This window comes from Thunnus albacares, chromosome 13, assembly GCF_914725855.1.
Source record: "Thunnus albacares chromosome 13, fThuAlb1.1, whole genome shotgun sequence".
NCBI classification, from domain to species: Eukaryota; Metazoa; Chordata; class Actinopteri; order Scombriformes; family Scombridae; genus Thunnus; species Thunnus albacares.
In genome coordinates, this window is record NC_058118.1 from 10,866,078 (window position 1) to 10,888,950 (window position 22,873).

Genomic DNA, 22,873 nt, shown 5'->3' on the forward strand with positions numbered 1-22,873 from the left:
ATTGAGATGAAGCGTCACAGATAATACTTTGACCTCTGCACAGTGCTTTACACCTGTACTTGTGACAGTCCAAAGATTGCTTTGATGCACACGATTAAGAGGAATGTGTCCACCTAATCTTTCTCTCTTACCTGGTCGTTAAACACCTCCCATGTTTCACTTCACGACTGTCCTCGCCTATATAATCTCCCGCAAACTTAAGGGGGCGTGTCAGCCTCACACAGGCCATGTGTTGGCTAGTTGGTCATGTGACACCCTCCGCCCCCCCCCCCCCCCCCCCCCCAACAACCACATTTGTATGCTTAAGTATACCACAATTACCCACCGGTGAGAGAAAATACGTTATGAAGATGGTGTTTTCCTTTTTTTTATTTCAACACCTTCACATTCAATTGTATTTCCTCCCCCTGGCTTTAATTGAAATGACTGGTCATCTAGATACAGTCCAAACAAAATGTCATACCAATATTCCTATGACGGCTTAGCCTACTTTTTGTCTGTGGTACTCAACATTGGGTTTATGGCGAGCTTTTATTTTATACTTAATAGTATTTTAATCCCCCGTTGCATCACTGTAACACACCTATAAAATTCCCATATATGACAGTTTTTCTTTATTTTTGTGTATCATGGCATTCCTGTAAAATAAATATAGTCCAGGTTTATCATAGTTGGAAAAAAATCGTCTCCACTTTATCGAAAATCCATACGGACATTGAATGAATCTGCTGCTGAATCTTCTGCTAAACATGAGTCGTGAAGGGAAATTTCTTTTCGCTCCACTGATAGCAGCAAAAATGATAACAGAGCAGCTGGATTCAAAGCCACCTCTGATGCTTTTTTTCCCTTGAAAACAACCAGTGGTCTTCTCTCAGGAAGTGCTGTATGAATATTAATATGGATGCAAATACAGTGTGAGGATGCCCAGCGCTTGAACCGACACAGCGCGCTGATATCTGCGCATTTTTTTTTTGTTTTGACGTGTTTCCCCCCCACCCCCCCGCCTGAGCTGCAAGCATGTTTCTTTGGCGGAGGTCGAGCCGGAGCCTTTTCTGAAACACACAAGGATGGCGATTTACCTGAGTGTTTGTTTGCAGAGAAACATTTTTGTAACGTCGCATTGAATTGCATCATGGTTTTCAATCAGCTCTCACACCGGCCAGGCTACACCGAGCCTCGGTAGTACAGTGCGCTGTTTATCATAAAAATGGAAGACCTTTCACGTCAAGAAAAGGCGTCAGTCCGGTCATATGCGTCTGAATAACTGATTTTTGACTTCCACGTCAATTGACACATCTGGGAAGGGTTTTCTTTTCCTTCCCTCCCGTCTACCAAGACAGCTGTGTCATCAACAACCGGCGTGGTTTTGTTGTTGTCTGATTTTTACGAGTCTGAGCAACTGGATATCGGCACAGTCTGCCTCTGCGCCAGCCATAGGCTACCCTGTTACTAAGGTAGGTATCACCTTCATTAATATTATGTTTTGCTCCATAAATCACCGCATCAGTTGCTTACATCATAGCCTATATAGCCGGTTGTCATCGTCAAAACGCACCGTCCGCCTAATTAGCAGCAGAAAAATTGTGATGCTGTATTGCGGAGGAGACGTCGGGCCTGATGGCATTTTTACAGCTACATTTTAAACAAATGCACGCTTGACAGTGAGCCGCTGTGTTTTCACAAGCCAAATTATTCAACCTTGAAACCTCACAGCCCACGTCGGTTGAATGTAAGGCCTGTTATTTTTAGCCACCCCCCCCCCCTCTCAAAACACAAAAGAGATGTAAAGAGTAGCCTATAACCCACAGCCCGCGTTTAAGTTCAGTCGTGACAAGCCCTTATAAATATTTCACCAAAAAACAAGCCTCCATCAGCTGACTGGTGATGCTGGAGCATGAACGGCGTTATTGATCAAATATACAGCAGTGACAGCGGTGGCAGTGTTTCTGCAAGGCCGTGGTGGAAAACATCTGCATGTTTACGGTTGATAAGAGTATAGCGGGGTTATGAGTGTGTGAGTGTGTGTGTGTGTGTGTGTGTGTGTGTGTGTGTGAATGGGCGGTAGTTACTCTGATTGTGAATATACGAGGTGATGTGTGTGTGTGTGTGTGTGTGTGTGTGTGTGTGTGTGTGTGTGTGTGTGTGTGTTTGTGCGCAGCCAGGTGAGGATGTGTTGGCGCGTCTAGATGAGAGGAGCCAGATCATTAAATGTTTTTAAAAAAGAAAACCCATCAGATGACTAAGACTCATTAACTGCCGCAGTATCCCACCTTATAGACGATCCAAAAGGGTCGAAAGGTTGTGAATTAAACGTGTAATTAAGGTTTGTCAACACTGTTGTTTTTTTTTTTTTCTTTTTCCGGGCGTGACAGTCATGCAAAAGGAGCTTCATTCACACATACTGTGAGATTTTTCATCACCACCTCACAACAAGCTTAAAATATCCCAAAATGCAGCAGTTATTTGGCTGATAAAATGTAAATGCATGTTGTAGTTATTTCATAGGCTGCTTGACTTGGCAGGAAATGTAATATCTACACTGAATAGACATTTCATTTTGACATGAATAGACTGTCTGTCACAAAACACATGCTATATTTGAACTGAAAAAGGATGTCACAGAACTGCAGATCATACAGGAATATTACAGACACTCCTATCTGAATGTATAAATATGATAATTTCTATTTTAAGGGATGATGCACCAGCACTATCTGCCTAAAATTTAATTGAAATATATAAAATAAAATTAATTACCAGCCACTCTCACATGACCTTGGAGCTGCATATGTCAACAACAACAACAACAAAAAATCTACATATCATGTACATGACTTGAAGTCTTGCTTAGGCAGATAAACAGGATGTGATATGTGACTGTCTCTTGTGCTGTTTGGTTAAGCTTTCGTTGGTACAGCTAGAGGAGGAGAGCAGGGATGGGTGAGAGCAGCTGTGAATTTGGGGTCATTGAGTGCAGGCTGTGAGCGCCACACACTGTGCAGTATGTCTTTTATGCAGAAGAAAACCGAGGGCTTGCAAAACCCGTCGTTAGCTGTCATGCTCACCTGGTGATCCCAAATTCAGTCCAGAAATGTGATTAAATCAGAGAACAGCGACTCAGTCAGAGATAAATGCAAAACGTTTCAATGGAACAGTTAGTCCTTGAGGATTTACTCCGCTAAATCAAAATGCTTTACTTTGTTAAGAGTTAATGAAATTGGGCAGAGGTCATAGTTATGTGTAAACTGAAAAAAAAAACCCTTTCAGTGATGGAGCAAGGATTCTGACTACATTTGAGTTTTTTTGGTTATTTTTTCCATGAAATGGATGATTCAGTTGCTCTGACCAGCAGCGTACATCATGTCTGATTCCAAAAAGGATGAGATATTCAGATTGGAAGATTGAAAACACAAATAGACCGGATCCAGAGAGGGCGAGGGAAGGCCCATGAAGGACCAGAGAGGAGAGGGACTGATAGGGAGGGAAGAAAGGGAGCGAGGGCCTGATGGATGTGAGACAGACGTGGCAGATGCTGACATTTTAAGCCCATTTCTCTAGTCGAGTGGATACCCCTGTCTGGCTGAGCAGTAATGGATTTTTTTTTTCTTTTTCTTTTTGCCGTGGATTTCCTGAAGCGCCCAAACATTGTTTCCCAGGAATTTGAGCAGCAGCAGGTCAATAGGTTGGTAAAAGTAATATAAATGGCTACTAGTGGCCAGTCATGCAGGTATTTCAAAATCAATACCACTGTGGTTATGTTTAGCTAGCTTTAGTGTACATTGTTGTTTTTTCATGGCAAGAGCAGGTGCTTCTTCCATCTGTGGCTTCACCATCTTGATTCTCTCAGCTCTGTCAGAGAGAGATGGCATCAGCAGTGACAGTGGAAGAGCAGCATAAATCAATGTGTATGACTGCTCCCAGATATTCCGTTTTCATCTGGCCAGTGATCATCACGTTGGAGAAATTTCAGGCTATCTGGTCTGAGATTATTCACTTTGTTTACAAGGAGTAGAAAATATGACTGTTTTGAGCCCACTTTATGTTTGCCCCTAGTGGTTTCAGATTGAATCTTGCCACTGTTTGCTCTTCTACATGTATCACTACCTCTCTTCCTTCTATAGTTACTCACTGTGTAAACAACACTCACTTTTTACAAATGACAGCATGACTGGTTTGTCTTTTAAAAACCTGCGCTGTAATCAGGGTTGCACCAAGTTTGTATCATTCTTCTTCATGTGTGTAAAAGTTGGCTGGTATCTTGGAATCGGTCGTGTTATGGAGGCATTGGTTGAATGTCAGCTGTTCAGTTTACCTGTTGATAAAGCAGTGGGCATCTTTGAGGGGAAAGTTAAATTTCTTAGTATACAGAATGTCTAAAAGTTTTAATTTTGAGACAGGGAGTTAGAAAAGCTTAAATTATTTTTTTATTCTTAGAAAATGAGAATATAACATTCAAAAGTGGAAGAGTATCACAGTCAGTAATCATTTTTAAAGGGTTAATCCAGCAATTTTGTACTGCACATTCACAACATTGGGAGACTTTGCGACATGCAGATTAAAAAGAATGGTCAAAATGGGATCAGCAGAGTCCGAGATATCCTGACTTTTAGTCCCCCAGTAAGGCTGGAGCCTACACTTCCCATAATGCAACGTAATAGTGTCTCTTTATTAGACCTTTCCTTCCTGGTGAACGTCATGCGTTATTTTCTCACTTGATAAAGCTCCTCAAAAAATGTAACTTTATCAGTGGAAATTGGTGGAGTTCCCCTTTAATCTTTAACTGTCACTAATGTGACAAAAATAAATAAATACATTTAACTACCTGGACTTTTTAAAAAAAAAATTATACTGATTGTCATCATAAATTCATCATGATGTGCTGTTGACTGAGCTAAAATCCAAATCCCCAGTTACCATCTTCTTCAACATTAAACCCTGCGTTTCTTGTGGATTAAATTAACTTTCTCACACACTTAAGTCAGTCACAGTGTTGAGTTATAAATAGGTCTAAAGGTAAAGGTTCTCTCTGGTGGCTCCTTGATTAAAGGGCATGCCATTTACCAGCGATGTCCTGGGTACAAATCCAGCCATGGATGTTGTTGGACGTTATCCTCCTCTCTCTTCTGCCTGTTCTGGGTCTTTACTCATAGACTAGACTCATAGTCCAATAAAGAGAGAAAGAAAGAAAACAGAAATGAATCCTATTAGACGTTTTCAGCTGTGTTTCCCGCTCTAAACTCCTCTCTAAAGAGATACCGTAAAGTCATACAGATTGCCCTCTCTATTCTGGAAACGATGCTCTTTGTCTCATCTTTGATGTACTTGACTGCAGGGGCTGAAGGAAGAAAATGATGGAAAAATTGAAACGGACAGACGTCCCCTGCACCCACTGAGGAGGGATTATTTTGCTCAACAAATTACCACAAAACTCCTCTGTTCTTTATTTGGAAGCTCCCTTTGCGGCCGTGTTGTTGGATGCTGTTGGCTCGCTGGGTGCTCGGCACTTTAAAAGGTCATACATGCGTGTCCCTTGTCTGACCGGAGGATGTCTGGGATGGATATGGCCAAATTAACCAGTGAAAATTCGAAATTAAATGCTTCCTTTTAAATGGTTCCTTTCTGGGTTGTAAGCATCTTACAGCATCCAGTCTTCATTGCAGTGTGTAGTCAAGAGTAATGATGTGTGGTAATGATTTCCTTGAGGCAACTCATCTTTGTTCATTTCCCCTCTGTTTTCTTCTCATTAAACCTTTCAAAGTCATTTGCATGGTACCATGCAAAATAAATAAAGTTGGGAGCCAACAGTTACTCCTCTCTTGTTGGCGTAGAAGTGCCAGTGTCAAGCCATGTTGATCACCACCTGTTTAACTGTATCTGTACAGTATCTTCCACACAGATAAAAATGCAAGTATTTGGGACAGAAAGCAAGTATATTTACAAATGTTTGTGTGCCATTTATGGCAAGAAGCCTTTTAGCGAAGTAATTTCAGTGTCATTATGTGAACTCAGTAATTTGTGAGATCTGGAATTACAAGAATGGCACCTTGTAGCTCTATTTTGAATTATACATGTTCAGACAAGCGTAAATTAACGTCACTAGCCCAGAATCCTCTGTTAAATTTCCTGTTGTAATTAATTTGCTACATTGATGCTAAAGACCTTCAAAAGACCTTGAATAATGTGAACTGAATCTGGCAGCAACATTTTATTTGTGGCAGCTGTGTGTTAAAAACATTGAAAAGTACGTTTTGCGCCACAAACCTCATGATCCTAACATGTTGTTGTCGTGTGAATAAATGGGTCTGAAAATGATTTGAAGCATAATAGTCTTAGAAGTACCACAGTGGTAATTCATTGTCTGTGGCATTCCTAAAGGTCACAGTAAACCAGCAAAAATGCAGGGTTCAGCAACAGTGTGGGAAAAAGAGGTGATTGTACACAACAGATTTTTATGTGGCAGAAACAGAAGTGCAAATCTGAATGCAGGATAACTTAAGTGTGTGTTGCAAATGTCAGAGCAATCTTCATTTGTATTGAAAAGAATCCCAGCTTGCCTGAATAAGTGGCAGCAAAAGGAGCTCTCTTGTTACTCTGATTGCAAAAACAAAAATGTTGGAGGTTTAAAAAGCCGCAAGACGCTTCCTCTTTTGGGGATTTGGGGGGTTCAAACCTTCATGTAGATCAGAAGGTGAATTTAAAGTGTTTGATCTATATAGCATCCACTCTATAGGCCCATGTAACCAATTTATGTTTAGCAATTATTTTTGTTATTGCATAGCCCTGTGATACGTTTCATTATTGGGTAGATTAAATTTAAATTATGTGAAATAATTTAATATTTTTGTACACAATCACTGACAAATCAACAATGCTGTTTGAGAGCAATTTGCTGAGAACAAGACATTGCTGTATCAAAAACAATTACACGCTTGCAGCTGATACCACAGAGGTGAAACCATAAACAGCCAGTACAAGTGTCACACTCTCATTTTCTGGATTGGAGCCACTCGGGCCAAAGAAAGTCACCTCACAAGCCACTCGTAATCATCCTGTTAAAAGTCGATGGTATTGTTCAAATTTGCTGTTTTCCCACCCAATCACAAGGCGACAATATAGAAAACACTGCCTGAAACCGACATCCTGCAGTGTGTAATCTGCTGTCACAATGTCATTTGCCACAGTTAGTACCTTTTCATTTCATCATTGTCAGTACAGTGAACAGCGGGAACGACAGGAATAGGAATCGCTCAAGTGAGACCAGGAGCTGAAAACCTGCCAATCACACCTGTAAAGCCAATGAAACCTGTACATTTTCCTCTCTCCACTTCTCTTGCTTCTCAGCTTGCAGCACAGACCCTTAAAACGCTCTTAGACATGTCTGACTTACTGATTTTCTACAAGTCTTTAAAATGCCTGATGTGATGTTATTCACATATTTTTAAAAAACCTTTAGAGGTGGCAGTGTGCGTACTCGACCATTAGCTTTGTCACATTAAATCTTTATTTTCTTAAACTTGCCTTAAAGGAAATTCTGTTTATCTGTCTTCAATGGCTGAAAACTACAAGTGTGAAAATTAAAAAAAATCTGGAGGTGTTGAGTTAGAAAGACCCGCTCCTCATCTCTCCTTTAGGCTCGAGGCTACATTAGCGGTTACTAGCATAACACACAATTATAGCATAATCGAGTCAAATTGCATTGTGGGTAAGGTTTTGCTGCTTCGATTTTGATCCTAACTGTCCATCGTTTAGTCCATCAATGTTATACAAGCGCAATGTTAAATCAGTGGAGTGCTCTTTTAACAAAATCTCCTCTACTGAGTTAGCGTCATGCTGGTGAACAGAGCAGGGTGGAAATAACTGGGCCATAGGAGACATGATCTGTATGTAATGAGATGAATGAGTGGGAGCTGCTGTGTGTGGGCATGTGTGTGCTTATCCTGTGCAACCTACGCTATGACTCGCTTATCGGGGGATTGTGAGCACAAGGAGTGGGATGATTCAAACATTGGAAGACCACTTGTGGCCTACCTGGCTTGCTAATCACACCAACACTTCTTCTCTATCTTTAAATCAGAAGAAAGGTAGCACAGTAAGAGCAACGGCAGGGTTATTATAATAACATTCTTAGAAATTAACATGACATATTGGGACACATCTGATGTTCTTTCTTGTTTATTTCTTCCACAATTGGTGAATTGATTTTTAGGTTACCTGAGACCCGTTTATTTTACCTTCTCCAGCTAAATTGATAAAGCTGAGGTTTTCTAAGGCAATTCAAAGCAGTTTATGTGTACTAGCTCAGGAAAGTTGTGAGTCAGACCCACTGCAGGCTGCTGTGAGGCAAATCATATGTCTAATTTACAGTGATGTTCAGCTGATCCCTGTTTTGCTTTGGGCTATTGGGCTTCGCTTAATTGTTGCTGAATAGTTTATGAGGTTTGTCATGTTGGGGCAGGGACAGCCTAAAGTACTGCAGGCTACGATGTTTTTAGCTTTTTATAGGTGGACCAAGTAAACGAATTATTACGCTCTGGATAATGTAAAACAGGTTCAACTTCGGTTCAACCAGGAGAGACTTGGTTTGAGAGATCGTCCACAGCGTTTGTTTACTGTGGTCAGAACATACAAGGAATTTGCTACTTCCATAAGAGGTGAGAACATCACGTGCTATGAAAAGATTAAGTGTTAAATGTGCAACCCTACTTATCAGCGCATCGTAGTATCATCAGTTATATCCGAAATATAATAAAGAGATTGAACAAACAAACAGGGAGGCATGCAGGCAATATTGCTGGGTAATCCACATCTAAAATACAGTAAGTCAGATCTTGGTTAGAGAGGGATGCTGGCTCAGTGAAGCGTGTGCAGCTGCAGAGTGGAGCTCTTCCCCTCGTGCACAAGCGTGAGCATGGAGGGGTTTTTCAATTCTCACTCTTCTCCATGCAGCTCTACCTCATAGTCTGGGTTTCAGCAACCAAATAGACCACACAGAAAATAAGAGAATTTCTTTTCGTATATGATGTATTTTTTTTTGTGATGTGATGGACAAACTCAGAGAGTTTTCTTGTAGTGCTGAATATTGTTTCTGAAAGGCAGAGTATCTTGAGGGAACCCTGCAAAAAAATCTCAACGCAGCGATTCTGTGCTCTTTCGTCATATCACATCCAGTGACAACGCTCATGCTACACACATTCTGAGCCTCCAAACATATGGCTTTCTTCTGATGTTGTTCAGTCTTCGTTCCTTCCCCCTTGTCTCTTTCGACCTGTCTTTCACAGGTTGTGGTTGGTTTTTTCTGTGACATGATGTGGTGTTTCCAACAGCATTTTGAACCACATAACTTGTGCAATTGAAACAGTAAACAAGATAGACTGAATGAATCCAGTGTGGTGTAAGGGCTCGTAAGCCAGTAAGTGTTCATGTATGCTAAGTGCAGTGGGTCACCTTGGTTACTGCAGATTCCAGCAGAAGATGATGAAGGCAAGGGCAAGCTAAGGTGGGAAATGGGGAAGCAGAGTGGTGGGTGGATTGGGAGGTCATTTATCGGCCGTCTCTTTTTTTTTTTTTTTTTTTTTTTTACCAGAAAGAGACTGACAAGCACTGTGTTATTTAATATTTTTTGATTTACTGTGGTTGCAGCTTACACCCTGTAACTGCATCTCTTTATGCTGCAATTTGAACCATTCATAATCCTTATTTTGTTCAGATGTTACTTAAAACTACCCAATAAATTCATTTGTTGGCAGAATATGTGTACAGTTAAAACAAACATCGAGCAGGTTTGTTGTGGCTCAAGTCTGTGTTGTGGTAGCACAGAGAAAGGGGGGAAACAGGGAAAGCTTTTTTGTAGGATATTTTTGGTTGCAGTCCATGAAAGATTTAGTGGTCACTCAGTTTGTACAACGCTGAGGAGGAGAATCCAAAGTGTGCGATGTGTCTTGTGCATCTTATATTTATGTGTGTGTGTATTGGGGTTTTTGGCTTCAGCTTTTTTAGTTGGTTTATTGTCTTTTTTTGTGTTATTTTGTTAAAAACACGACACAGAATGCCATCATTATTTTGATTTATTCAATGTGACAATATATATAAAACACTGAGGTTTGTCTTTTTATTTCATGCCCAAAACACCAGAAAGAGGTCAAGAGAAAAATCCAGCAAAATTCCTCTACGCCTCTCATGTGCCTTCCATCCCTGGCCCGGAGTGATACATCAGCCTCTACATCTTCCTCCTCCTCATCCTCCTCCTCCTGTCCATTCTCATCAGCCACAGGCATTTCACTGCACAATGCAATATTGTAGAGCATTCAGCACACAACAGCGGTACACGAAGAGAAGTTCAGGCATGCTTTAACAGCAAAGAGCCCTGTATAACCCAAAGGTGAAAATGGTGACTTCTGGTTTAGTAATGCACAATGAGGGATTTATTTGAATAATCTCCTTACCACAGACACACTTCAAAATACATATTAATTAGGCTCAATGTGCAGAAAAAAAAATCCCAGGTTTTTTTCCCCCCATATTTTAAATTCCTACAATGCCTTTGAGTCTGGTTAGTAGATCAGAATATCTAGCATAACAATAATTTTTAGCAGATCTGGTGCCTGTGGAGATTAGAGGAGCAGCCTAGAGCTGGCGATGGTGACAAAAACAAAACTCGGAAAAGATAAATACACCAAATGGAAAATGTGGACTCCAGTAGTAACAATTACAAACAGAAGGCAGGTCAAACTACTAGTAGCAACTGTCTGTCCACTTGGATTGTCGAGAACATCACAATGTGAGAGGAATCAGATGGGCTCAAGCAGAGGCAGGTTTTATCTCAGGTGACTGTTGTTGTTAGGGAAGGTTAGAGTGATCCAGTTTGTAAAAGCCCACAAAACAATATGTGTTTCTTGAAAGGTTTTCTGGCCTGTAAGTCAGCCTTGCAAAAAAAGGTTAAGGCTGGAGATTTTCTATATTTTTCTTATTGTCAACAAATCTCATGTGCAGAGCCAAACCAACAATGAACTCATCCTACTTACAAGTATTGTGTGTGTATCCAAAGCCTGATATATCGTATTCCTCTGTGCTGTAGACCTCCATTGTTGTCCAAAAATCTATTAAAAACATGTTGGTGAGCTACACTGCTGCACTGGGTGACACGCTCTTTCACCCCGAAGGAAATAGCTACTGTACTTTGTTTAGAAACAGCTCCGAGGACTAATAACATTTTCAGTCTCAGGAGAACAGTTCCTTGTATGGCAAATGCCACTGCACATGTGCAGGAACGTGGTTCTGTTTACAGAGCTTCGAAAAGTGACAATTTAAACAATGAACGGGAGCAACTTATGTGTCCTTAAAGTGTTATAGATCAGTTTGTATGTGAATTGTGATACCCCACCATCACCTGCAATAGGTGAGCTGCACACTATGATGACACTATGATGTTATGAAAGGTTTGAGTGTGTCAGGGTAAATATCCGGTCCGCATCAGAAAAGTTCTGGTAAATGTTTAATGGGTGTAATACAGCATAATTGAAGCACTGACCAAATGTTTAGGTCTGCATCTCTCATTGCAAGTTGAGCTCCTGTGAACAGAAAGTGTGAGAAATCTGGCCATTAATATTTTGCAAGCATGTTTGTACTTTGTCAGCACAAAGTTAACTTTTGAAAAATGAACTAGTATTTGTCACTTTGTCAGAATGCACCAGTCTTTCTCTTTTTGGATTTTGATTGTGCTCAGTTGAAATACTTAAATTACATAATTCAATAAAATGTTTAAAATAATAGTTTGACATTTTGGGAAATGTACTTATTCTTTTTCTTGCTGAGAATTAGATGAGAACATCAAAACCACTCTCATGTCTATACAGTAAATATGAAGCTACTACCAGTAGCTCTTAGCCTACCTTAGCAGGGAAACAGCTAACCTGACTGTCCAAAGGTAAAAAAATCCTCAAATGAGCACATGTAAAGCTCACATTATATCTCTAATCTGTGCAAAAACCAAAGTCTAGTAATCTCATCTAACTCTCAGCAAGAAAGTGTATTTCCCAAAATGTCAAACTGTTGCTTTAAAGATGTAATTCAGTCATGCAATTAGTTTTGTAGTAGTATTATACCCAGTTATTAATGATATCAAATGACAGGCATCAGTTGCACGACCATGCTATCAATACCTACAGTATGATCACAGTTATTACCCAAGTAGTGCCTTTAAGATTTTGACAACAAATTAGTTGTGCATTTTGATGTCAAAAAGTAGATTTCAACCAGTTGTAACCTTGCAAAATAATGTAAAGGTTTTCTGTAACCTAAGTCCTCAAGCTCTCAGCACTGGCCAGCATGTATCATCTGAAAGCTGGTTTCGCTTTACTGAGTGTTTAATTGCGATGAAATTACACATCTTGTCACGTCACACAAGCCTCTGCTCTTGAGGTTTGTTTGATGAAGGAAATTAAATACGATGAACAAGTGGCTGGGGACTTTTTGTTCTTAATGGTGACTGACTTGCTTAAATGCAGCAACAGAGAAATAACTATACTACAGCAACATAGGCCACCCAGGCTTCAAAAAGTAGACTGAACCCAATTAGCAGGGTTGTTGTTTTGCTTTTTCTGGCAGATGAAGTCAAATCTCAGATGCTGATACATTTGTATGTCTTTTCACAATCAGAACGTAAAAACCACAGTTTGTTTTGCCTTTAGTCAACAATTTACTCAGACAACATCAGATATCTTGTGGTGGATGTGGTTCATTTCGTACAAGCTACCTTTGATCTTGTACCGACAGCTGGCAGAAGTAAGAATCATGAGCTCATTGATTGTCTGAATTTTGTTCAGACCATTGAGCACATATGGAAGTCAGCGTTTGGCAAGGAACACGTGAACATCTGTGAGTAGATGAGTGATTACAACCAGTTTCTTGAGAGGAACCAGTCTTGTTGGTATAGGTGTGATCTCATGGGGCTCCTGTTTAACTATTCCAGTCTCATTATTGTCAGCTGTTACGGAGATTTTCCGAGCTCAAGTTATTAAAGGTCACATATTATATTCCTTTTCAACAAGTTAATATAGGTCTCTGAGGTCCCCAAAACATGTCTTTGAAGTTTTTTGCTGAAAATACCACTGAGATTATGCATTCTAGCATTCCTCTATACCCCTCTGTTTCAGTCCTGTTCTCCATGGGCTGTTTCTGTGTCTATGCAAATGAGCTACTGCTCCCTGCGCCCCACTCTGGAACTGGGTGTGACTTTCCTGTGGTGATACAATGCGAAATTATACGGCCGCAACAGGAGACACCAAGGGCTGTGGAAAGTATTCGTATTCATACTGGAACTGCAATGGAGCTGCAACGGAGCTGCAGTAGCGTCACTAATACTAGTATTACAGTAACTCTAAGCGCATGTGTGGACCAGAATGGATGTATTAGTCTCAGCTTGACTTTACACACTGTAGGGGGCCACTACAGCTTCATGGTCTGAGCAAGTTAGCAGCTGGGTGCTAATCAAAGTTGCACAACGTTGCCAAGCAAAGGAATTCCTGCAGTTTGACCTTTTTTTTTCACATGTATCGTAGCGTTCATGGCATGTCTATCAACTACATTCACATAACGTTACAGTAGCAACACACACATACTGGCAAGGATCATGTGCAGAGCGGACTAACAAAAAAGTTAGCTGAGCTAGAGCTGAAGTTCAAAATTCCACAAAAAACAACATGAAAAAACAGTTACCACTATCCAACCTACTACTGTCGTTATTTATTTGGCTTCAAATGAGGCTTAACGTTCACACAGTTTCTCTTGACTGTCTATCATCCAACATTGCTAGCCATATTAGCCAGGCAACATGCTAACACCAAGTTCAACAGGCTAACCTGCTAAATAAATGGTAAAACAGCATAAAACATGGCAAAACTACAGCTTCCAAGTTTGAGGTTGGGTCATGGACAGCCGGCATCGATCCATCACACACACACACACACACTCACCTCGTATATTCACAATCAGAGTAACTACCGTACAGTTTTCCAGTCGTTGTGGGACATTTCTATCAAAAATATAGTGAATCCAGCAGGTCTTCACTTTGTGACGTCACAAAGGGAGCCAAATTTAAATTGTGTTTGAGCTCACATTTACTGAAAGATGGAGCAGGAGAAAAAGAGAGAGGATGTTAATGTTGAAAAGACATGAAAATGTGCATTTTGCATAATATTTGACCTTTATATGTCTCATTTCACTTCAATTCACTGTGACAGGTGATAAAATGTTGCTCTGATGCAAACATTTACACCTGAAGCTCATGAGTAAGCATTTATTAAAAATGTCAGATCACCTGTTTTGGATAGATTTCTTACAGATAAGTAACATTTAGAGAATGTGCAGTGTGGCTGAGTACGTCATGTCATGTTGGCAGCAAGGTTGTATGGTTGCTATTGGTTACAGATGCTATCTCCATGTAAAATACATGGATACCTTATTGCAGGAGGATCAGGTACAAAAGAAGCATCACTGAAGTTTAACCCAGGGATCATCACGTATGACGAGGCCGACGTCCTGCTTTGTGCATATTCAGTGGCTAAGGAAAAGATGCATGGCTGACAGTGTTGCTAGGAGACCACACACAGCGACTAGTGTGAGAGGCTTGATTTCACCTCCCTCCCCCATTCTTGTAGTCTAGCTGCCTTTCACTGTTTTTCTATCCTCTCTTCCTCTCACTTGCCTCCATTTGCTTATTCTTCCACTCTCATATTCCCTGTCTCAATATTCCATCCATCAGTCTGTCTCCAGTACGTTTTTCGCCTAATCGTATTTATCTCCAGCCTGGTTGATCCCTCAGTGGCTCTCTATTTATTGGCTTTCCCCCCATTTTTCACCGTGCCCCCTCCCGTCTCTTTCCCGCTGCCTCAATCCTCTCCTCCTCTCTGGCTGTGCGTCTCAAGCTGCTCATTCTTCTCGTGAACGTTTTCGGTCCATCCCTCTTTCACGGCTTCCTCTCTGCCTCTCTCATCCTCCCCCTGTTCGTTCCTCCAGGCTGAGCTGCAGCGCAGTCTGGCTCGAGCGCGGTGACTGTGGTTTACAGAGTGGCTGTGGGGTCAAGTTATGACACCGTGCAGCGGTGGGCAAAAAAATATCTGTGGTAACAGGGAGACACAGAATAAACTGAAGTCTATGAACAGTATCTTGTTTTTTCAAAATACAGAAGCTACATCATCGATAAAGTGACCCGTAAACATCTGCAGACTTAGAAAATCCAACTGTCTTTTTTCCTACCCACCTTATTTACCATCACATACAAAGTTACAAAATGTTCTATTTAATTGAGGTTTGAATGAATGCAAACCTGAACATCCTATTAGTGCAAGAGAATGCCAGTCTGAGGACTGGGTGTGCAGCAGAAGGTAGAAGATGTCTTTTATGAACACAATGTTCTGTACTATCTGCCCTTTCAGTCTGTTTAAGCAGCCTTAAATATCTTATGGATGCTATTTCCTCTAATCAAAAAAGGAGGCAGGTTGGCGTTTGTAAGAATAGCTTGTTTCAAATCACATTAGGTTTTGTGGATGTCTGCATAACACAAAGGGCATAGTATACCCCAATGTAATTAAATGTGTATTTTGTATATATTTCATAGAAATATTGCTCCTACGCCAAGGCCAGGCCAGCACTGTGATGTGTCCCTCCACTCTGCAGCGCTAGTGCCTCACTCGCAGCAAGGTGCAGCAACACTACAGGACCACTTGCTGAGGTTGAGACTGGAGGGCAGAGGGCTGCAGCACAAAGTGTTACAGAAGTGTTAAATTAAGTGGCAGTGAAAGATGAAAAGTGTTTCATCATATTTCCATCATAACTTTGCTCTTTCTTTGTATTGAGCTTTATTTCGTTCTATAAATTCCCTCTCATCAGTCACTCACATTCAAATCAGCTGCTTAGCATTTGCATTTACTGATTCGCAGCTTGTGTGTATGTGTGTGTTTAGCGAGTATAGGGGGATTTGAGTATGTGTGTGATCTGTTTGCTTACGTGCATGAATGAGTAGTCTGCAGCGTTGCATGCAGATCCACTTATATGAATCATGGCTCCATCTGCCTTCTGGTTCTAATGAGAGGAATTCAAGCGATTCCTGACCCTACAGATGCTCCTGAAACAACTTGCTAAATGCTCTGAATTTATTCAGGATTCAAAGTCACTATAGGGAATAATCACAGCCATCATATGTGAGTTGTACTGTACGTGTCTGTAAAAATGATATTCGCGGCTCCGTTTGATTAGAAAAACGTGTCTGTAGATGTATGATGAAGGTCTCCTGGTTCTTCTAGCTTTGCTAATTGCACACCAACCCACAACATGTAATGCGGCAATTGCAGGGGTGCCTGCTCAGCTGCCAGATCCTAGAAACCCAAATCAAAGCTCCCGTTAACAAAAGTCCAACCTACAGTCGCAACTCCCTAACCTAATTAACAATGAGTCAGCAAGCATGGCAGAAGCAGCGGTCGAGGTTGTGGTCAGGGCTGTGGGGTACAAGAATAGCAGTAGCCACGCTGACACACTAGATGACACACTGGGCCGTGACAAAAGGATCACACGCGGCTACACAGCTCAACATGCTGCCTGGCCCAGGTAACACCGCCTGATGCTCGCACTGTGGATTTTCTTTACAGTGAGACATGGTTGAAATATTGTTCCAACAGTAAAAATAATGTGCAGTGGCTGGTAAATGTGGTTTAAATGTCCCTGAATATGTACAGAATTAGAGGAGCAATTATGTTGCTGGAAAATGTAAATATCATGTATTTTTTATGCCCTTTTCATGCTGCTCGCATCCTTAGTCAGGGAATATAAAAGCATAATTCAGAGCTCATTAAATTGGATTTGCATGCAATTTCATTGTAACATGCTGTGAATGCACAATAGTGACTTTAAACAGTATCAACTAGAGAACATAATTTGTTTTATATTTCACTTTGGGTGTCTTTTTCTCTGTCAGTTTTGGCCATGAAAATTACTAACCAACAATGTTGCAAACACCATATATAAGGCTTAGTTCATTTAATAGGTAATGCATCTCATATGAAGTGATTTATTCAGTTTTGTTCACCAACAATGCTGTTCAACACAAAACAAACTGATGCTACAGTTCCAGATGCCAGAAGCACAGATGATAATGCTCTAGTGTCCTGCACCGAAAAACCCTCAAACGCTCTGTTTCCATTTATGATGGAAAAACACTGGAAACATGCATCAGCTGACAGCTGTGCTTTTCTTAGCCAATTGCGTTGCACACTCCCATTCACCAGCATGAAAACACTGTTGGGCCCTCAGATATCTGCCCCACAACAAGCCTGACTTCTCATGGGGTGAGCGTGAGTAGGAAGCTGTGCATGCGCTACATATGACAAACCACATTACCGTCTGGCTAGCAGACAGGCTTAGCTAGGCCATCCCAGGGCCTGCAGCCAGAGATGCTCTGCAGCTGAGTTACCATGCTTACTCAAATATTCATAACTGGATAATGAAAGTATAAATAGTTTTTGCATGTGATACACTAGAGGTTGAGGTAAACAAAACTGCAACCTCCATCATCATGCATCACTGTGTCTCTGCTTTGAAGGCTGCCAGTTGGAGTAATGGGCAGGATTGTCCGCTTTGACACACTGAACGTGATAAGCTTTGACTCTCCTGAAGTCCTGCTAGTAATTTAGGTTTGATTATTTAGGTTTCTAAGTGTGTTGCCTCTTCACAAAGTAATCACTGTCAATCTTGTCAGCTTGCAAGTAGGCTGGAAAGCTGTTGAACATGTTTTTTAATGATTGATGGGCTCAAATATTTCCCTTGTTTCTTCTTGTTTAGGTGAGTTGGAGGAGGCTGCCTGTAACATACGTCGCCTTCTCCTGAGTCTTCTTCTATACCATGAGCTCTGGCTCTGCCCAGGATGTGGCAGTCGAGCATTTCCTGCGTGACATAGAGAGGCGAAGCAAGCGGCTGCACTGCGCTGTGATAGGCTGCGAGGAGGAGCGACCCCGCAGCGACATGAACCTGCTGTATCGTAAGAGCCGTTTGGACTGGAGGCAGAGGGACCAAGAGGGAAGTAAAAAGAGGTGAGAGGATCAGCTCTCACACGAGCTCTGCATATATGGGATTACATTAGGGTTCAGTTCAGCGGGGATATAAACCTCTTAGCCAGCGTGAATGAGTTTAATTTCCAAATCTCAATTCCAAGCGCAGTTCATGAAGTCAGGCGGGTTAGCCTGAAAAGTCTTGGACAAATTTGCATATCAGCGCTTCATAATGAAGTTAATATGTTCTGCAGATGAGATAAACGACTGTAATATCAGCCAAAATGTCAGAGGGTAAAAGGGGACGAAAACCTATAAAAAAGAAAATTAAATACAGTTGTTGCCTCATTTGTCTCAGTACATACAGTATGTGATTATTTTGGCTTTACATACTTTCATCTTAGGTTCTAACCTTTAAGCTTTAATGAGACCATGCATTATAAGTCGCAGCAGAACATCATATAAATGCAGTCGTTCACGGAGCAACTACTGTATGTGGGCCATTCACTCCTTTAACTTTTTTTTTTTTTTTTTAAATCCAATTTTCCAACGATGAGAGAGGAATTTAAAAAGGGAACGTTTGCCTGTTGTACTGGTGACGACTGTTGAATAGGATCCCTAACTGTGTGTTAGTTGATTGAATTGAACACTAGAAAACCTTACCTGTAATGACTTGAAATATGTAGCAACTGTGATGCTATTAAGTGCCGGCGTCAAAGCTCATCCTACCAGCACATTTTCAGTAGGATTGAAGAGTTGATGTAAAATTAGGTGCAGTGGGTGTGTTTAGGGCTCTAATTTCTCCACTATAGCAACACAGTTAGCTGCTGATTTATCAGGCCCAGCTCCTCTCTTTGGACGTCTTCCAGCGGAAGTGAAAAGTGATAATAATAAATCACTGCACAGACTGTAAAAACTAATAATAATAGAGATAATACTAATAGTACTAATACTACTACTACAACAACTACTACTACCACTACTACTATCTTCTTCTATTTAACCAAGCGGATGTAATTGCAGTTTGTACGTGATTTTAGAGACAAATAAAATCAAATTTGTTTAAACTGCATTTTACACACACGTCCAAGCATCAAAGCAACTAATCAAATTACAAAAGAACCACTTCAATCACACTACAAAAGTGGGCAAAACAGTTGACAACAACATAACATCATCACACTCTGAATCACAGTTGTGACAGTTGTTGTCTTGAAAAGTGCGTGCACGCCTGTGAGTGAGTGATCTTGTGTTTTTGAGCCTGTGTTTCGGGGACAGAGGAGAGATGTTCCTGTTCAAATGTGAGTCACCTATAATCCACCACATTCCACGCTGTGTGAGGGGCTATTTGTGCCGCAGAGGACGGGGAGAGCATCAAAGACAACAATTCAGTTTGTCTCCAAGTGTCATCCAGTGCTTCCTGACTCACAGCGGTAATTTGAGGCACTCGTGTTGGCAGCAGAGATCAACGTCATGGCAGCATCAAGCCAGTGGAGGTGTAGGGCAGCGAGTGGGACAACGGGACATGATGAGCGATGAAAGCAGAGCCAGGCAGGGCCAGAGCAGCAGAGGTGAGAAGCAGGACATGACCAGTGATGATTATGAACAGGGCAGGGTCAGGGATGAAACCGCACTGGGACGAAGGGATGGAAACCAAATGGACTCGAGGAAGGACCGGTGATGGCTGCAGGGCCGGTGGGAGCGAGGGAGACAGGTGGGGGTGGGGTGGAGAGACAAAGGAAGCAATGTGAAGGGCACAGGTAGACAGTTTGAGATCTCCAGGCCCTCAGGAGAGAAATCACATTTATAAAGCACAGACGGCTGTGGAGATACAGAATGGTAAATAGGTGAGTTTCAATATGAGTTTTAAAAATAGAGACAGTTTCTTATGGCAGACAGACTATTCCCAGTAGTGGTGACTGGTGGAAGAAAACCTTGCTGCCAGCTGAGGTTTTATTAATTCTTGCACAGAATTATGAGACCGGTGTGAATGGGCTGGCATGGGTGTAGCCTGGCACTTCCTGATATATGGAGGACAAAGAAAGCTTTGCAAAATCCCCATGAAGCAAGTCAGTAATTGATATTCAGTTAGACTATTGGACTGAGATGGATGAATAAAAGACAAAAGAATAAATCATTCTTTGATAAAACATATGTAAATTGCAATTTATAACCAATAGAATTAAATATAAATAGATGAAATCTTAAATAAATAATGGCATTCACAAATTAAGTTAACACACAAATATATATGGCAAAAATATACAAATACATTTAATGAAACATTGTGTGTGAAAGTAAAAGGGGAATATTTTTTTAGTCTGCATTCACCAGTTGGATACCAATTTACATTTCAACTCCGTTATCATTTATACACTGACTCTGAGGTCTTGTTGCAAAACCTTTGCCATGAATTTCCGTGATGCAATTTATAAATGGTTTATGAACTGTTTAATAACCATTAGCAAGTCTCCCTTGGTTCTCCATATGTGAGCAAGTGCAAGGCCAGGTTTGTATTATTAACTTGCAGTTTGCTCACCGTTAGGAAGTTGATGTTGACTTTACAAGGTTGAAGTGATCTCTGAGTTCTGTAATATTTGTAAGGATAAAGAAAATTAGAAATATTTTTAATGCCAAGAGACAATTCAGCTTCTTGCTTGGTGACAACTTCAGTCATCTTCATTAACTGTGTCATGGGGCCAAAAGTCATAACCCCAGTCTTCTACGTCAGGAGTATAGCATTTTTCCAGTATGGAGACGTCATTTAATGAGTAGTGGGTAAAATCTCAGAGGATGGCTAATTTTAGACATATAAGACCCATACCTAGCAACAGAGGCAGCCAACCTCTTTATCCATGCAATGATTCTCTCCCACATAGCATACTGTCTTACAAGCTGCTCACAAGCAAACATGACAACTCTGAAACCAACTGAGTCCCTTTACAGACAGACACTAGAGACACTTGACCGAAAGGCCAATAGCTATCACTATTGCTATATAGTACAAAAGTACAATTTATTTGATTTAGATAGTTTTAAACATTTTGCAGATGCTTGCCTCATCTTTAAGGTCTTTCATGGGTTTGCACCTCTCCCACTGAGCCAGTTTATAATCCAGAGGCATAGTAGCAGCAGGGCAACAAGGGCAACTACTAGATGGGACTGTGTTGTACAATACAGATGTAGCAAGTTTGGGCAAACGGTCTTCTCAGTCAGAGCCACCCACTACTGGAATAGTGTCTACCTACTGAATTAAGAAAGAGCACTAATTACCCAACCTTTAAACATAAACTTAAATAAGGCTTAAAGCAAACCAAACTTGCAATCATGAGTAATCATACTACCTCATCTCTGACACTTTGGCAGCTGTGGCTCAGTCCACTAAGTCCACTTTGTCCACTAATCAGAAGATTGGTGGTTCGATTCCCGGCTCCTCCAGTCCACATGTTGAAATGTCCTTGGGCGAGATACTGAACCCCAAATTGCTCCCAATGGCTGTGCCATCGGTGCGTGAATGTGTGTGTGAGTGATTAGATCCTACTGATGAGCAGGTTGGCACCTTGCAGGCAGCCTCTGCCATCAGCCTATGAATGTTTGTGTGAATGGGTGAATATGGCTTGTAGTGTAAAAGCGCTATGAGTGGTCGGACGACTAGAAAGGTGCTATATAAGTGCAGTCTTCATCTATCTATAGAAAGATAGATAGAAAGACGAAAGGATTGTGAGCACGTTTCTTTCCCTCTGCATATTTGTCTCTGGTTCCACTGTCTGAATTTGACTATTATTCATGCTGAGCTCATCTTTTGTGGGTATGAATGTGGGACGATGTTGAATTGGTTAGATAGATATGGTTGATGAATATTGATTTTTTTTTTTAAAAATTGTTAATCTTCATTTCCTTTAGAGACACTGAACAAAAACTTTGTTGTATTATCACATACAAATTCAGATGAAAGCTTTGTTTCAACTCATTGACCCGACCTGATCCCTGTTATCTCTCTTTCATGCATACATCAAACCCAGAGAGGAGAGATATTTTTTATCCAAACCATGACATCTTAATCACATGTTTCAAAGCACTTTCAGACCCTTAAAACCTGAGTGATTTGAGGTCATCCAGTTTAGTTATGAACAGAATGTATTGCAGCTGAATGTGAGTGCACAAACAGAAAACAGTCCTTGTTACATAAGTTTAAAACGTGAAAGTTAAGGCCAGTGTCTAAAATAACTTGAGTTTCAGGCAGGCAAATGCAACTATTGTCTTGTTATTAAAGCTTCAAGAAGACATTATCTGACTGGTTATTCATATCGAATACTGAAAAACGTATTTTTGTCTTTTGTCGCTTTAGGGCCACCTACAACGGTGAGTCACATGCTGGCAAATAATACTATGATGATACTATTAGAAGAATCAGTAGACAAAGCTTGTTCTTTATTCTTTATTGCTGTGAGTCAAACCACCAGGCATTTTCACTTTTTATGTAATTTTCTTCCAGTGACAGAAGAAGAATCACATCAGTTTAAACCTGCACTAGAGACAACCCATAACTTAAGGCAGTCAATTATGTATTGTGTCAAATATGTCAGTGAGGTCCAACAGAATGAGGACAGTTACACACTCAAAGTCAATGCTCAACCTTAACCCACCTGAAACTTTAACAAGAGATGATTCACTGCTATTATTTGCCCTCAAACCAGATCAGATGTTCTTAAAGATAATATTTTTTTTACAGATAGATTCATTCAGCCGTTTAAACACAACATGCTCTTAAACTTTGCCCCAAAAAAGGTAAATTAGAAATAGGATGGTAGCTGCTAGGGGCAGGATTATCTAAACTG

The 22,873-nt window shown here is 40.8% G+C and overlaps 1 protein-coding gene across 1 annotated transcript in view; it reads left to right on the forward strand.

Annotated features, from left to right (window-relative positions):
* The first annotated feature begins 1,015 nt into the window (after nucleotides 1–1,015).
* LOC122994942 (neuronal tyrosine-phosphorylated phosphoinositide-3-kinase adapter 1) overlaps nucleotides 1,016–22,873 on the forward strand; it is a 30,955-nt gene continuing 9,097 nt past the window's right edge. Inside the window, exons 1-2 of the mRNA XM_044369758.1 lie at nucleotides 1,016–1,454; nucleotides 17,830–18,077. Coding sequence (XP_044225693.1) covers nucleotides 17,890–18,077 — 188 coding nt within the window. The 5' untranslated portion in view covers nucleotides 1,016–1,454; nucleotides 17,830–17,889. The remainder of the gene's footprint in view (nucleotides 1,455–17,829; nucleotides 18,078–22,873) is intronic.